The sequence below is a fragment of the Malaya genurostris genome, chromosome 2 (genome assembly GCF_030247185.1).
Source record: "Malaya genurostris strain Urasoe2022 chromosome 2, Malgen_1.1, whole genome shotgun sequence".
Classification (NCBI taxonomy): Eukaryota; Metazoa; Arthropoda; class Insecta; order Diptera; family Culicidae; genus Malaya; species Malaya genurostris.
In genome coordinates, this window is record NC_080571.1 from 276,676,339 (window position 1) to 276,693,659 (window position 17,321).

General features: G+C 37.5%; 1 protein-coding gene across 2 annotated transcripts in view; it reads left to right on the top strand.

Moving 5' to 3' along the window:
• Nucleotides 1-17,321, top strand: part of LOC131430198 (roundabout homolog 2-like) — a 250,789-nt gene that overhangs the window by 178,647 nt on the left and 54,821 nt on the right. For both annotated transcript variants that reach the window (XM_058594938.1, XM_058594939.1), the window contains exons 3-4: nucleotides 6,001-6,194; nucleotides 15,448-15,550. In XM_058594938.1, the coding sequence (XP_058450921.1) occupies nucleotides 6,001-6,194; nucleotides 15,448-15,550 (297 nt within the window). The remainder of the gene's footprint in view (nucleotides 1-6,000; nucleotides 6,195-15,447; nucleotides 15,551-17,321) is intronic.

Below are 17,321 nucleotides of genomic sequence, written 5' to 3' on the forward strand. Positions count from 1 at the left end.
TTTCGACCCTATGTCATCAATAGCAACTTGAACTTCGTACTTAAGGTCTTCAATTGTTTCTGGATGATTGGTGTAACATTTATCTTTAACCGCTCCCCAAAGAAAATAATATAGTGGCGTCAAATTGCAGCTTCTCGGGGGCCAATTCACATCACCATTTAAGCTGATTTTTAGATTTTCAAAGATTGTTCGCAGAACATCGATAGTTTCGTTGGCTGTGTGGCATGTATCACCGTCCTGTTGCAACCAAACATTTTTCATGAATCAACCTTTCAAATAAATGTATAATCTTTGAAATCTAACAAACTGTTTTTATATTATTGCAATTTTAAATTCTAAATTTCTTTGTGGGACACTCTGTACTTGGATTCGTTCTTGCAGTAGATGTCGATTATTGTCCTGTGCATTTTCTACGTTTTGGATTCGCAAACTAAGGAGTGTATCGAAAATAAGCTATCCACATTTTTTTCTTTCAAACTATGATAAAAAACGATACTTTATTCAAACTAAAAATCGATTCTTTATTGTACGAGGTTAAACTTGAGCGTAATGAAAACCGGATGAAATTTAAGTCATTCCTTCACGAATTTTCGAACTTTTAATCGAACGCTCTTTATCAAGTTCCGGACAACTGCTGCATCGCATTTTTTGGACGCTTGAGCCCAAATTTATTTGAACTCCTGCATGTTCCCAGCTGCCTTACCAGTCTTCTTGAAGACCCTCTTCACGATTGCCCAGTAACGTTCGATGAGTCGAAGCTGAGGGCAATTTTGTGGATTGATATTTTTCTCAACGAAATTTATACCCTTTTCCGCAAGCCAATTGAGAGTGGATTTGGCAGCCGACGTTAAATCCGGCCAAAACAGTGGATGTGTACTATGCTTCTTATATAAAAGCAGCAATCTCTTCTGGAGACACTCAGATCGATAGAATTCTGCATTTATAGTTCCGGTAGTGTAAAAATGGTTGACTACAAACCACAGGAACACATTACCTGCCATACCAGTACTTTTCGACCGAATTTCTCCACTTGAATCGACCTGTCCGCATCGCTCACATCCTTCCCAACGACGACAGTAAAGTATTATGGACCTGGAAGGGGTTTTGAGTCCTCCTTTACATAAGTCTCATCGTCCATCAAAACGCATGCATCCGGACACTACAAAAGACGCAAATACAATTTCCGGGCCCTTGTTGCTGCTCACTTCTTCTGTTCTACGCTTTGTTTCGAGATTTTCTGCTTCTTGTAGGTCTTCAGGTGATTTCGCCTCTTGATACGCTGGATCATTCCGACACTAGTTCCTGCTTTTTTGGCCAAATCACGCATTGCCATTGATTTGTTCTTCATGATTAGAGATACAACTTTCTGGTCCAGTTTCGGGTTGGAAGAACCAGGTTTTCTGCCTCTTCCTGGTAGCTCATCAAAAGTATAGTGTTCCCCAAACTTATTAATGATGGTTTTAACACTGGCATGATAAATTCCAAACCGCTGCGCCAATTTTCGCATAGTAATACCCTTCACACTTAGCCATGTGTCCAGAACTTTAATTTTCACTTCCTTTTCAATCCACGACATCTTGAAAACGCAATATTTCAACCACACAAACAAACGAAAGCTGACAGCCGAACCCACAGCATCGACTGTGAGTAAACACGGCACGGTGCCTTTGAAAAGTGCTTTCTTAAGGTCAAATGTTCATGCATAATTGTAAAAACTCTAGATAATTGAAAGGGAAAAAAAGATTTTAGCCCTAAATTTATGCTAGGTGCATATATCCTTTTTGATTTATTTTACGTTTCATCTTTGACTCATCAGTGCATAGCAGTTTTATGACAGGTGTGCATTATGTAAGCTAAATTCTGATTGATTTACAACAGATGAGTTTTCAGATTGCAGAATTGTCGGTGCTCATAAGTGGCTGTTTTACAGCCATTATTAGTGCTTGCTAATAACTTGGGTTACTACCTCAATACTATCGTCGCGGGTACGAGAAAAGCAAACATGCGTCATGAGTGTCACTTCTTGGTGGTCGTTCATACCAAATATTTAGGAAAATTTTAAATTTGAATTATTTGTGGTTATGTCATACAAATGAAAATTTAATCATAAATTTCTAATTATATTTCCAATGACATGTAGCAAAAATTATTTTAATACGTTAGATACAACAAGAAATGTTCACGAAAGGGTTAACGTGAAAAAGGTGCCCCATGGTACAGTAAAACGTGCTCACGTTAAAAATTATCTTTTAAAAAAAAAGCCCATTTATAAAAATCGTTTATTTTTTCATCCTTTTCCTCCCGTATTTTATAAAAGCAAGCAAAATTTGCAATGAAAAGGCAATGTACGGAATATTTCTAAAGGGAGCCGTGATATAGTGGTTTTTAAATTAAACTTTCTGCAAATGGAATTGAAATTTCTTTACGTTTCGCCTTTAACTCGTCAGTGCGGAGCAGTTCAAATTAAACTGCTTAATGCAAAACAATCCAAATTGAACTGCCGAGTTTTTCATTAAGCTCATTAAGTCAAAGACGAAACGTAAATAAATTTAGAATATAGGTTTAATTATCGATTTCGGATGCTTTCAATGTTTTTTAACAATGTTTGAGAGTCGCATTCGTAACAGATTTTAAATTGTTTTATAATACAATTTTTCTCTTGTCATTGAAAAAGCTATACTTTTCGCCTTCGACTCTTCAGTGCTAACCGCTAATGTCACCTCACGGTTTAACATACATAAACTGCTAAGGTGACGTAAAGTTAGTGATATCCGAAAGCAGTTATCAATGTCTTTCCTGACGTGCCAAACGAAAAAATCTGTGACGACTATATGGTCGTCATCAACTAGTAATAATTTAGGGTACTATTTTTATATTTTTAAGTTTTTCGACTCAGAGTTTTGCAAAAAGTATTAGCTTTACATCTGTCTAGCGGTTTATATTAAACCGCTAGGTGGCATTGGAAGTTCAACATAAATTGCACAATTCTCTGATGATTCGAAGACGAAACGTAAAATTATTATTATTATTCTTGTTATATCCATATGCTTTAACTTCATGTTTCATTTCATTCATTAAGTTTGGCACATTATCACCACTCATTAGTCTAGAAGCTCTTTCCCACTTTTTGGAAAATCGTTTTCACTATTTGTCTGTCTTTTTGATTTCTCAAGGTTTCGCTTCACAAAGGTCTAATGTCTTTCCTTTGAACGAATTTCTAAAATTTTCGCATGGCTCATTGAAATGGGAAGGTCTTGGACAGTATTGACATGCGGCTCCTTGGCCCTAGTATTAAACAAAAATATCTTACTTTGATAACTTATTGAAACGATTACTCATAAAAATTTAAGACCGGTTTTTGTGTTAAAAAAAAACGTAGCCTGGTATTCACCGGAATATAATGATCCATTGTTCTTGACGTCCTTTTCATCTAGACTTAATAGAACTTTAATCGTTACTGGAATTAATTATTTATCTAGAATAAATGTTTGCGATTTTGGTACGAGCCATAATTCCTTCTTGAAAAGCTTAAAACAACTCATTTTTCATACGACGCAATACATTGAACATACGAGAAGCCAAATGTGACAAATCTATTCCCATACAAAACAAACACGACCGAACCGACGCTCCGCTGACAGCACTAGATTGATGTTGATCTGATAAGTGAATTACAACGAATTAATTTATTGCACTTTACCCGCTCTCCCGAAGCAGCTGTCGTCCGAAATTGTGGAATGTTTTCTTTCGCAACAGCGAGCTAACTCTTCCCCGCATGCGGTGCTTGCCAGCCAAAATGCATCCGGAACCCAGACGACAGTCCCTGGTCGTAAAGTCTGAGCTGGTAGGAAATAAAACCGTCCGGCGAACAAACATTTCCAAACCGGAGCCAGAGTCCCGGGAGCGTGGTCTTTTTTAGCGAACTACGACTACTACTACTACTAGCGCTAATGTGTCGCCAGTGAGATGAGTTATGATTCGTTTTCATTGTCTCTGCAGAAGTGTGTACAGTTTTATTTCGGCTCACTACTGGCATTCGCTTCCATTACCGCGAAATTATTGCGGCAGTTTTGATGGCAGTTGGACAGCAATTTTCTAGTGCTATTTTTCAAGCTTAAGTGGTTTCCACTGGACCCCCCGTCGCCGGTCGAAGCACTTAATAACACTGTCGAGCAGGATGTAATCTGCGTTGTCATACGATAGAGTCTCCGATGATCATAATCGAGAACGGGGCGTTCGTGACCCGAAGAACGTTACTTTAGAGGGCCGAAGGCTAAAGTTCAAGTCACTTTGCGTGTCAATTGTATGTGAACCAGCAGGTATCCTACGGCCAAGTCGGTTGCTCGGTGCAAGGATAAAAGGATAACATCCCGATCCCAACCCAGCCGACCTGTCAGTGATAGTTATCCAAGAGTTTACCTCGTCTTTCCCTACTCCTGACCCGACCCTGAGTCTCGATTGTCATGACTAAGACAGGTGCTATCCTACGACATGAGTCCTGAGCACTGGAACTGTCGATAGATTAAGATGTGTCCCCACCCGAGGTAAAGTTCAAGGAACATGACTCCCGGAACCACCGTCAGTAAGCTTGACAGGAGCAACGATTTAATTTACCCCCTATCTTATCTAACCTCTATCTGCTGCACCAGGCAAGATTTCATCACACGAAAGTAGAACCGTTTGCCAGTGGGTCGAGAAGTCGAAGCTGCTCTAGCTAGTTATTAGCATTTAATATCTATGTGCGAGAGCCGGGCGCGAAGCAACGCCCGATCCTACGGCGTTCACGAAGTGCAGGAGAAGCTCGGCAAGGAAGTAATCACGGGACTAAATCGCTCTAGATTGTCGTACAGAAGCCCCACAAATTGAATAAATTATAACCACCTCCGACAACGGGTCCTCTGGAATGTGTCTTCCCGTTTCGTTGTGTCGGTGGGGGGGGGGGGGGGGGGGGGTTTAAGGTAAGAGAGGGCGGATGTTTCGACTTCCTTTCCCTGCTGCACGAAAGGATATATATATTGTCACTGTGTGTATGTGCAGGGCGCACATATTGTGGGTGGCGATGGGGTGTTTAGTTTAGGATTTGGTGCAGCAGGTGATGGTTTGCTTCCTGCTTGGGGCAATAATGAATGCCGAAGTGTGTCGCGAATAACGTACCTGATGTTTATGGGATTCTGCGGAATGCGGTGCCGCTCGCTGTGCGGGAATTTCACCAATGATGTATGTACGAAATTATTGGCTGCTGTTTCGTGAATGGTTGAGATCTCTATCTGCTGTATCGTGCAAGTAGAGCACTAATTAAAATCGCATTCTTCATAATGGCATTCGTTCTTGTTTTTGTTTATGGCAAAAGTTTTTGAAACAGCTTTCGGAAACAGCTTTCCATAATTTATAATGTAAATCCAGTAGTTAACAGCTTTTTTGATCAACTACCAACCAACGGACCATCCGTACCAGGTAATTTTGCCCGCAGCATCCTCATTTGGCTACCATGAATAAGTAACTGGTCAGCTTTGCTATAGTTTTTCAGGCGCAAAATAGGATCAACTGATAAAACTGTCCAAACTTTAACCTGTGTACTTTGCTGCAAAGGGAGGGAAGTCAGCAGCTAATAGTGGTCTCTGGACTTTGACGGTATCCGATTCGAACCGGATGGGGTGAATGCTTTGTATATTAGGAAAGTTATTTCATTTTATTTACTTCTTTTTTTTCTGTGGTAATTCAGCTTGAAGCGGTAGTAAGCGTAGTTTTGGAACGAACACCGAACACTCGAAATGAGGCGAATTATCGGCTTAATTTAATGAAACCAGTACGAACACAAGCGACCCGGAATGATGGCCGAACCGTAATGGAACTTTTCCGTTAATCCTCTGGGGGTGATATTTCGTTACCTTTTCCACCTTTCCAACGAATCAATATTTAAAAACATTTACATCATGTAATCTGATAAATATGGATTATCACTAAAAGTTGTTTGTATTTTTTTTGCTCTACTCTTTACAGCGATGGAATATCCGAAAATAACGGAACACCCACTGGATGTGATTGTGCCGAGGCATGAGCCAACAACTCTCAACTGCAAAGCCGATGGCATTCCGATGCCCACCATCACCTGGTACAAGGACGGGGAATCGATCAAAGCGGAACAGGGCTCGCACAAAATCCTGCTTCCTGCCGGAGGGTTGTTCTTCCTGAAGGTATGCGTTGTTGAATTTGATTATGATAATTGGGGTAATCCGGGGGGGGGGGCTCAACCGTGGACACAGTTTGTCGTAGATCAACTCGGGCTTCGTTCATAATTCACGTAGACTAAAATTTGACGTTTGACCGTCTACTGATAAAAACTATCAATTGGAGAAGATTTGAGGTCGATTTAGAAAACTTTTTACGGTTTTTCGCCCTTTTCAGTGATGATATCAAATTTTTAACACACTTTACCCTATATTTTCGGATCCAGAAGTCGGATCCGGATGAAATTCAGGAATTTAGTATGGGACCACAGGACCTTTAACCTAAGTTTGTGAAAATCGGTCGCGCCATCTGTGAGAAAAGTTAGAACACATATTTTCATTTTTTTTGCACATTTTATTCCATAACTCCGGAACCGGGAGTCGGATCTAAATAATATTCAATAATTTTGTATGGGACCACAAGACTTTTCATTTAAATCTAAGTTTGTGAAAATCGGTTCAGCCATCTCCGAGAAAAGTTAGTGCAAAAAAAAACGTTACATACACACATACGCACACAGACATTTTGCGTACTCGACGAACTGAGTCGAATACACAGCAGTTATAAAGCACGTTGCAATGTCTTCAACTTATTCCTTGATATTGTTTCACAAAAGTTACTGTCATTGAAGTGTAATAACATGTGCTACTTGAGTGCTCGTTTGTACGTTCTATCATGCCTAACCGTGTTTTAGAGTTGTGTCTATTATAAAGTTCAGGGTGGCAAAATGGTAACGTGTATGCACGGAATGCATAAGAACATAGGTTCGAGTTTTTCCAAAAAATCATCTTTTCTGTTAAGTTTTTCATTCATTTGGCTTCTTATGTTTCCACTCAGCCATTGCAAAAACTGAAGTTATATGGCGACTTTACGTCAAACCAACTAAAGTTTATGAATTATTCTTTACTAATTTCTACTCGGAAAAGGCTTGCTTCGATTCGGATCAAATTTAATGTACGATTTCAGCATGGCCAACCATTTACTTCAAATGTTCAAAAACGATACCCGAGAAGAAGTTGTGTGACAGCAATTGGACACCAAGGCTGAAAAAAAAAACACCTAAATCAAAGACTACTTTTGATCATAAGTTCACTGATCGCGCACACGGAAAAATCACTACTGATTTCATCACCACTGATGAAAAATCGTCGTTGCGAGATTGTAACTGTGATCTCCTTGTGAATTTTAGTAATGCAAGATGTAAGTTAAAAAAAATCACTGCTGATTCGATTGGAAGTGATTTGTGTAGAAAAGCGATCTCGATGATCATCATCCAAAAATGCACAGAGAGGTTAGTAAATTAGCGAAATTCATAAATATTGTCTTTTACACTGAGGTCTCATTTTAAGCGGGGGATACGTACAGCGTAGAAAACCGCCAAAAAATACTCATAACTTCGTAAATTCACCTAAAAAACCGCGTAACTTTGAATATCCGTGTAAAAAGAAACCGCAAAACTAGAGAAATCTTTTTTTTTTATGCCAAATTTCTCAGAAATGCATGAAACGGTCCGATCTGGTATAGTCTTAAAAAAATGTTTTTTAGACCAACTTAGGGAAAAAATTTGAGATTTCCGAAATAGAAATATTTTTTTTTGATGCCAAATGTCTTAGAGATGCATGAAATGTTGAGATATGGTATAATTAAAAAAATACTTGGAGTAGGTGATATCAGAGACATAGCCACGAGATTGACGTAGTACTGCATTCGATGTGTGTATAATAAGTTATTTGATACCGTTTGACGTTTAAGAATTTGTAGTCCTGAAAAGGACCATTCGGTTGAGGAAGATGGCGTTTGAATTCTAGGAATTAGAACGGCAGTTTAAGACAGTTTTCTAAATAAGTACATTACGTTACTTTTAGGGTCCTGAAAAGGACCGTTAGTGGCTTTGGATATGAATGATAACGTAAGTAGAGCGCAATTTCAGGTCATTTGTAGGTTTGAGCCTTGACCTAGAAGAAATCATTACATAAATATAATCGTAACAAAAGTCCTACAAACGTTCATATATTTCAATATTTCATATATCTCAATATTTGAGTGAAAGAAACTATCAAAATGCTGTACGAGATTCATTTCCGTCTTCCAGAAGGACCAAATTGTGGAATCCTCTGCGATATTAAATATTTTTCTCGAACGCGAAGCAGCCAAATGCTAGTTTTATTTGCGCTCGTTTGGTGCGAATTGCGCACTGCGAAAATAGCACAAAGTTAATCAAATTTTTGATTTGCATTAAACTGATGATTTTTACCTCTGATTTGCAAAGAAGAAATCTGATAATTTCTTAGATAATATTTAGGAAATTCATTAGGAAAACAAATCTGGAGTAATTTCAGTACACTTCCGTGTTGTGAAATTTTGAAAATGCACCCAGGTTAGCATAGTAAAGACAGACGTAGCCCTACGTCAAAAGTACACCCGTTTCTCACTAGAAGCGCTGTCAATGTCTCCGTACAGTGAGAAATCTAGGTTTACTTGATTTATTGTCATACATTGATATTTTTGGTCAATTTATATGAGTGTTGTCAATTTTTATTACTTTCACCAATTAAATAAAGGATGATGATGGGCAGGCACGTAGCTAGAAATTTTTTTTGGAGAAAGTTTCAGAAATATGATGATTAATTTCCATACGCATGGAAATATGCATATAATAACTTAAAAATTTTTTTGGATAAAGTCGTTTGTTGAATTTTTTTCATTTTATACACGGAGATCCCTCCGATCATAAAATTGCGATATCGCAGTTTTTGATTTTTGCGATAGTTGATTCAACTAATTTATTTTTGATACAACCAATATGGTTTTTGAACTGCGTATATTCAAGTAGTTGAAAAATGTGTTGTTTTGAATGCTATCAAATGCCGGAGACAGCTGAAAGCAAAACAATAATTGTAATGGAAAATCAACATTTTTTTAGTTGAAATCTGTTCGCGTCGCTTCAAAATGTCAATGAAAACAACATCGATGGTTAAAGTGTTTGGGAAAATTGTGTTCATTCGATTTGAAGAAATTTATGATTCCATGACAAGTGTTTATCGGTGTTGCGATAAAGTTGACTTTGTTTCAGTTGAAAAAGGTTTGGTGAGAAATTAGGAAACGTTTACTGATTTGGTATTACAAAAACTGTATAAAAATCCAAATCACTCATAGATCAGATCAGTAGTGATTTCATAATGATGATTTATTCCTTGTTTAAATGATGGAATCAGTAGTGATTTTTTATGTACGAGATCAGTAATCTTAAGATCAGCAGTGATCGGTGGTTTTCTCAGCCCTGTTAATAACTAATGATTTTACTTGTCAATATAAAATACTGTTTATATTGGAACAACGATACTTATTTCAAATAGATCATGACGTATATCAGTAGGTATATTTTGATAATTATCGCAAATCAATAACATTGTTCGAGTTGATTCAACTATTTGCAATGTCGAAATCAACTAATACTGATTTGTTTTTCAACTAACAGAATTTTGTTTCAATAACAACGCCAGTTATTTTAACTAAAATATTTGTTGAAATTGAAAGGTATGTGTCCTCACTAGTTGACAGCATTTTTAAATTAGTTGTTAGTTGTTAGTTGTTTCAGCATTTTTAAATTAGTTGTTTCAACCATCGTTTCTACTAATCGAAAAACAAAAATGACAGTTTAGTTAAAACAACAATCGATTAGTTGTACCAAATTTTAACCAATCAAATTCAGAAAATCAACTAATATTCTTGTTGAAATGGGATCGCGGGTGGTTCCGTGTAATTGACATAAATATGACAAATTTCGCGCTAAATCATATTCGCAGTCGGCAAAATTTTCTCAGATTCGAATGAAACTTTCTGGACATGTAGACTTTGTCTTAAAATAGCACATTGCATACTTTTTTTTAAAAATTCATCTGTCTTTTAAAAAGGGTTGAACTTTTTCAACCATTTTTATTAAAATCGTTGACGTAAAATGACTAGTCCTACAATCCTATACAATTGGTTTCTATAATGTCAGTCAAATTTTTCACTAAAAATACCGAAAAACGTTTATATCCAGTCCTATATTAAAAAACAATTGACTAAAAATTTAGAACCAATTTTCAAAATAAAACGTAAAAAAAGAGTAAAAAGATTTTTACATTGTCTTTTTATTGAAAACTAAACTAAGTTGAAGTCATAATCATCCAAGAATTTAACGAATCTCAATTTGAGAAAAGATTTGTCCGATATTTGCAAAAAGTATTAGTAATTGACAAGAAGAAGTTTTAGTTAGAAACACGTTTTTTTTCTAAAACTGCTCGCCTTATAATACATGGATGGTTGAAAGGGAAGATAATAACCTACCTTGGGCCAAAGTTTCCTTGAGTGGTGTTCTTTTTTTTGTAAATTGACTTTAAATTTTGAAAACCGATTTGTCTTTCAGTGTAGTATTCGAAAGGGCGAATTTCGCGCAAAATTGCATTCGAAGTTGGCAGCATCTAGACTTTATCACAAAAAGCCACTTTGCGGGACTTTAGTTTTCCAAAATTTATCTAGGCTATCTTTCGAAAAGGACTTTTTTACTTTTTTTACAATATTTTGCAATTAATTAGAAGAGAAAAATGACAAATCCTATACAAAATTGTTATACTGGTTCCGACTTCTGGTTCCAGAGTTATAGGATAAAGTGTGTTCAATATTTGTACACCGTCACTTAAACCGTCGAAACAAAAGACGTAAAAAATTTCCTACACTGGACTCAAAACCGTTATTCCCAATCTTAGGGTCAAATGACAGGTCTTATGGTCCTCCCGAAAATTATTGCTTCGGATACAACAAACATTTAAATCGTCATTTAGAGTGCAATGGCAAAATTGTATGAAATCTTCAAAATTTGAATAAAAACTAGGTTCTTGGTTCCGGTGCCGGAAGTGCATACTTGCACATTTCGTTTTCTTAAGGATGACCTAAGCGAGCAAAGCACTGTTACATTCTGTATGTTATACTAGTTAATACGCAAGCAATTCCTTGGTTTTTTTCAAAAATCGAAAAATTTTGAATGGAATCCCACAATATTATACATGAGAAAGGCATCATTACACAACTAGGTGGATTAAAACAGGTTTTTGTAGGATATATCGTTTTCGACAATAGCTCTTTGAAAAAAGTTGTTTTTTCTTTTCAAAAGACAGTCTGGATCAATTTTGGAAATATATAAAGTATGATAAGTGACTTTTTGACACAAAGTCTACATGTCCAGAATGTTTCATTTGAATCAGAGATGGTGCTAGTTGGCGCGAAGTTCGTCATATTCATAGAGAAGACTTTTCATAACATAACAATTTTTTTCACGTTTCGGGAAGGGTTGACGTCCTCAAACCCACCCTTGTATACGCTCCTACTGATGGGCATGAAAGTAGATTCCTTGAAAGTTTCAAATCGACCGTTTTCATCGGCTTGAACACATATGAAATGACAATAGATTGATTTTCATATTCAACCCTTTTAACTCATCATTAAATTACCAAGAGCTACAAAATCGAAAATTTCCTCTAGTTTGAACACTTCCACGTATGTCAAATGCCAAAAATAATCGATTAGCATACTCATTTAATACCCATTACAACTCACCATTGGATTCCCGAAAAATACAATATTAGTAATATGTACTAATGCAAAAAGTCTCATTCATACGAGCAATCATTACGCGTTCTTATGCAATCCGTGCATACGCGTTTTACCATTTTCGCCTTCCTGAGCTGTGACCTGACATAGTTGTACAATAGCACCGAGTTGGTGCAGCGTACAACGAACAAGTTCTAGTCCTAGTCGGCTCCCGACCGGCATCTTCTACGCAAGTGTCTTGTCTTTGCATTACACACTTCAGTCTTCTCGCTTTATCTCTATTTTCCACTCAAGCACTGAGTAGGAGAGTATATTTATAGTCGCTATTTGCCTATTGCACTGCGCCAGTCAATATACGGATTCGGAGAATTTTGAATAAAATTTTCCGTAAATACACTGATTCGGAGAGTTTCTACGGATGTACGGATCCGTGAAAAAAATCTAAGAATGTATGTATCCGTAGAAAAAAAAGCTACGGAAAACTATTTCGTCTAGTGATCAAATAAAAAAGGTCTTCTCTTGTACGTTTCGTACTAGAGTTTCCGGGAAAAATGTCAACCTACGGAAAATGACACACACACTAATGTTGCATTATGACAGCAAATAATCGTTAATTGACCAACTTTAGCTAAATTTACGGCTATCAATAGATAATGCTTATTTATAACCGGTGAGCACTCTGGAAGCTGAATTCTGTTTGATTTATAACAGATGAGCTTGCAGATGGCAGACATAGAGCCAAGGATGGCATTTATCGTATCGAAGAACGCTCATTTGCAACTCTTCACACGATTCAATTAGTGCCATCAAAGAGAAACGGATATCATCGCAGCAACAAAAAATCGGCATGGTTCATTTAAATAGACACCAACGCGAGAGCGAATTTCTCTCGATAACATTTCTGAGAATCAAATGTTAGCACGCTGCTGTGGGGATTCTCTATGAGGCAACAAACGGTCACTTATACTCGTTTCGCGATCCGATTCTATGCAGTTGATAGTTGCGATAGAATCATTTTACTATTGTCGCTTATTCTAACTATGTGCATATAACCTTTGTATAAGTTGTGTCTATGAAAATGTCTGAATGCTCCACACAAGGGTTTCGAAATATTGCAACCTAGTATGAGAATCATCAAGTCGAATCGTCGATTCAATTTTCTGCGATAATTGTCAACTTGCGATTATCTCTTGGTAAATTTCACACAGCATCAATCATTATCAGAATGCAATTTTTTTAAGGGCCGTGAAATACTCTGAGTATGAAATTTTTGCTACATGTCATCTTAAATAAGATCAGCAATTTATGGCGAAATTTTCAGTTGTATGACATAACCACGAATAATTCAAAATTCAAATTTTTCTGAATTATATGGTATCAAAGAGGAAAACTCATGGAGCGCGTTTGTTTTTTCGTTCATCTCAAACCTGAGTTAGCTACTGGTTTCTGAATAAAGTTACAGATTGAGATTTCAGCTCCACATACGGAATGCGGTTCTGGAATCAAGAATTCAGCTTCAAATGGAGGAGGGATATTCTGCTGTTCGTGTGTTATACATTCAAACGTAATGACATCAATATTTTGGAGAATCGAAGTGACTTATTTAATCAGTTTTTAGAACCTCCAACATTTTGACGGGAATACGTCTTACCTTACTATGAAGCGTCTTTTCAAAGTGAATCGTGAATATCTCTATTGATCAGCAATTTGTGATAGAATTTTCAGTAGTATGATAACCTCAAATTACTCGTTAAGACACGTTTTATAGTATTCTTGACAAATAAAGAAGGTCCGATGCTTCATTCACTCTAGCCTGCGTAGTTGACTTGTTCAGTTTAGACCAGAATCCAATTCTAGGGATCATTTTAAGAACTGATCTCTGTTTCAGAATTCAAGACAAGTCATTTCCAGAAGCTCGATCAAATTCAGTTCCTCGCCCAGAAACCAAGGCCAGAATCGAGTACCAAAATTCTGGAACTGAAACCGAAGTTCGGAACTTGAATCTAAGCCGAGATTTTGAAACCGAGCTCTTGATCTGAGGTCAAGATCTTGTTCTAAGACCTGGACTATGGATCCGAATTTTGGAACTGAAATTAAGGTTCAGATCAAAATTCAGTTCCAAAATTTCTGCTCGGAGTTGATATTGAGAATACAGTTTTTAAAATTCAGGCTTATAATTCTGAACCTGATGTTCTGAAACATCAGACCGAAATCAAGAAATAGAACTAAGATTAAAAATTAAGTTATTTTTTTCAGATTTCAGTTCTAAACTGCATTCTAGAGTCCTGTTTTAGAGTTCTCGATCAGAATGAATTTGGTTCCGAAATTCAAACAATTTTAGAAGTGTAACTGAATTCAGGAATTAAATTCTGAGAATTTTTGCACTAAATTCCGAATCTGGATTCCAGAACAGAATTTCTGAGCTAAATTCTGGATTCGAGTTTGTTTCATCTCTCATTGGGAATTGACATAAAAACAAGTGTCTGATTCGGTTGCCACAATACGACCTCTCAATTTCGTGTTACGAAGCCAAAAATCTTGACTCATTCAAAAATGCACTCGTTGATTCATGTTTTGATTTCACGAAGCCATGCTTCCCATGATTTCTTATTTCGCTACTTTTCCCATTGCCATCTCGTGAATTCTAATGCAAACTGCACTACAATGAATGTTGCGCTGAAATATGTAAAGTAGCAACCCAAAGCGATGGTTTGTAGTTTTCCTTGGTTCCATAAAACCCGTCTGGACAGAATAGAGCAAGAAAAAAAAGATTGAAACATTCAAGTTCCCTTATATTTTTTTCTCCAGTCTCTGAACGTGCGAGTCCCGTCTGCCATCCGGCGGAAGATTGCTTAGCTGTTGCACTGTTCAGCTTAACTGTCGCCTGGGGTAATAAAATCATTTGCTGTCGAACTGCAGCGCGTTCCTGCAGGGACAAAGGCAAGTTAAAAAAGGTTATACACTATCCAGTCTGTCGTCTGATACAAGATAATATGGATGGAGAGTTCCACGGTTGTCTGCTCTGTGCTTTAAGATGATGAGGTGGCAGATTAGTTATCAGTTCTTCATGTCACGAACCATCATGAAACCCCTTGTTGTAGGTTACTATTGATGACCTGTTATCACGTTACACTACTTGATTCGTTGTTAGGTTTCGAAAGGGGGAAACCCCGCATTAATATTGTTTCGACCCGAAGGATTGTTCATTTAATTGCTCCTAACCACACAGGATCTTTATTACCCTCGAAAAAACACCAGTACCGGGTCGATGTTGTTTTTTCCCACCGGTAACCAAACTTTTCCGATTATTTATATTGCCCTCGAACGACCGTATTGATGTAACGTGATGCTGATGAAATATTGCCCTGGACCCGACATCTTCTCCCAGTGCGATCGATTTTTCCTATTACGCGGATTTACATTTTCCAGAGTACATTTTTCAATGCCCCCTTCTTCTCGTGGCGTTCGACCGTGGCCTTCGGAAGGAACAGAAATCATTTCGACCGTCAATATATCAACCCTCCCCCCCCCCCCCCCCTCCCCCTACCTTTAACCCGAGACCTTTGGTCCTTCGTCGCGACCTTTGCCCGACCGCTTCTGAACACTTTCTCATTTCTAATTTTCCAGGTCGTGCACTCACGTCGCGAAAGCGACGCCGGAGTTTACTGGTGCGAGGCTCGCAACGAGCTCGGCGTGGCCCGAAGCCGAAATGCAACGCTGCAGGTGTCAGGTAAGTTCGAGTTGGGTTGGAGGGTGATCGGTAGCCACTTCGACACCGTCCGGATATCGAAGACAACGGTGCTTTCTACTGTCTGTGAATGCGGAAATGTGATTCTTGTACGAGTATGTGTGTGTTTTCCCGATATCGGCTGATGTTTCCCAGTGTGACTTTCAATAAATTCAAGCAAAATAAATGGATAAATGTTGCACATTAACCGAATAGTAATCTTATGTTACATATATGTACGGCAAATAAACAAATTTTGTTGTTATTGAAACTTGAAATCTTTTTTTGAAATTTTATGGTAATTACACAATTAAGTCGTAGAGAACACCTCGTATTGGCAATTTCCTATTTATTTTGTGAGATAATACTACTACTTTGATTATAGTTCATTCAGTTTATTACGATTTTAGATATATTTGAAAGATATTTTTGACATTGACTATGTAGAAATTTTGATATTTTTATTTTTATAAAATAAACATTTGTTCATTTATGACCTGAAAGTTACCATGATCTGGGATTATCGTTCATCAGTACCCATTCTGAGAAGTATAACAACACAATTTCTCAAAATTGGTAGTAGGAGCGGGCTTAAGCTTCGTCTATGTAATTTTTTATCTTTCGGTGGTATACTCATACAATTTTTTTTCAGATTCTGGAAGCGAGTTCGTGATAAGGATTCTGCAAATAAAACTTGGAACTTTACACTAAATCTAAATTCTGGGAATTAATTCTGGATCTGGATTCAAGAACTGAATTCTGGAGGAGAATTTTGAAACTGTATTCTGGAATCAAATTGTGAATCTGGATTCTAGAAATAAATTTTGGCTTGGGTGGCTTTCCTAGATTCGGAAACTGTACAGTAGAACTGAACTCCAATCCTGGAATCTAGAGCTGAATCTTGGATCTGGAACTATATTCAGGACCTGGATTCTACAAATGAACTCTCGGCTTGGAACTAAAATCTTGATTCTACAAAATGAGCTGTATTCTGAACCTGAATTCTTAATTCGAATCCGATACCTGATTTCTGATAGCGAATTTCGAACCGGAATTCCGGTAACGAATTTTGATACCTGAATTCTGGTAACGAATTTTGAACCGGAATTCTGGAAAATAGTTTCGGATCTGGAATTGAATTCTGGAGCAAAATTTTGAAAATGACAACTCAATTTTGGAGCTACTTCCTTAGATTCGGAAACTGTATAGTAGAACTGAGCTTAGAGCCTGGAATCCAGAACTGATACTTGGACCTGGAACTAAATCTTGGTTCTAAATTCTGAAAATGAACTCTGGGCCTGGATTCTGATAACAGATTCGTGACCCAAAACTGTATTCTGAACCTAGGAATCCGAGTCCTGAATTTTTGGATTTCTGGATTCTGAAATCGAACCCTGGGTTCTGTAAAATGAGCTCTGGATTGAATCCGAATCCGAAGACTGACTGCTAGTACTAAATTCTGTAGAAGAATTTTGGACCTGGAGCTGAAATCTGGAACTGAACTCTGGACCGGAATTCTGCAAATGAATTCTTTACCTGGAAACCTGCAAATCTAAACCTGGGAATCCGCGACCTGAGTTTTGGACAGAGCTCGGGAACTAAATTCTGCAGCAGAATTTTAAAACTAAATGCTGGAATTGAACTCAGAGCCTAAATTCTACAACAAAATTCTGAATTTGGATTGTAGAACTGAATTTTGAAACTACTTTCTTAGTTTCGGAAGCTGAACAGTAGAATTGAGATCTGGGCCTGGAATCTAGAGCAGAATTCAAGA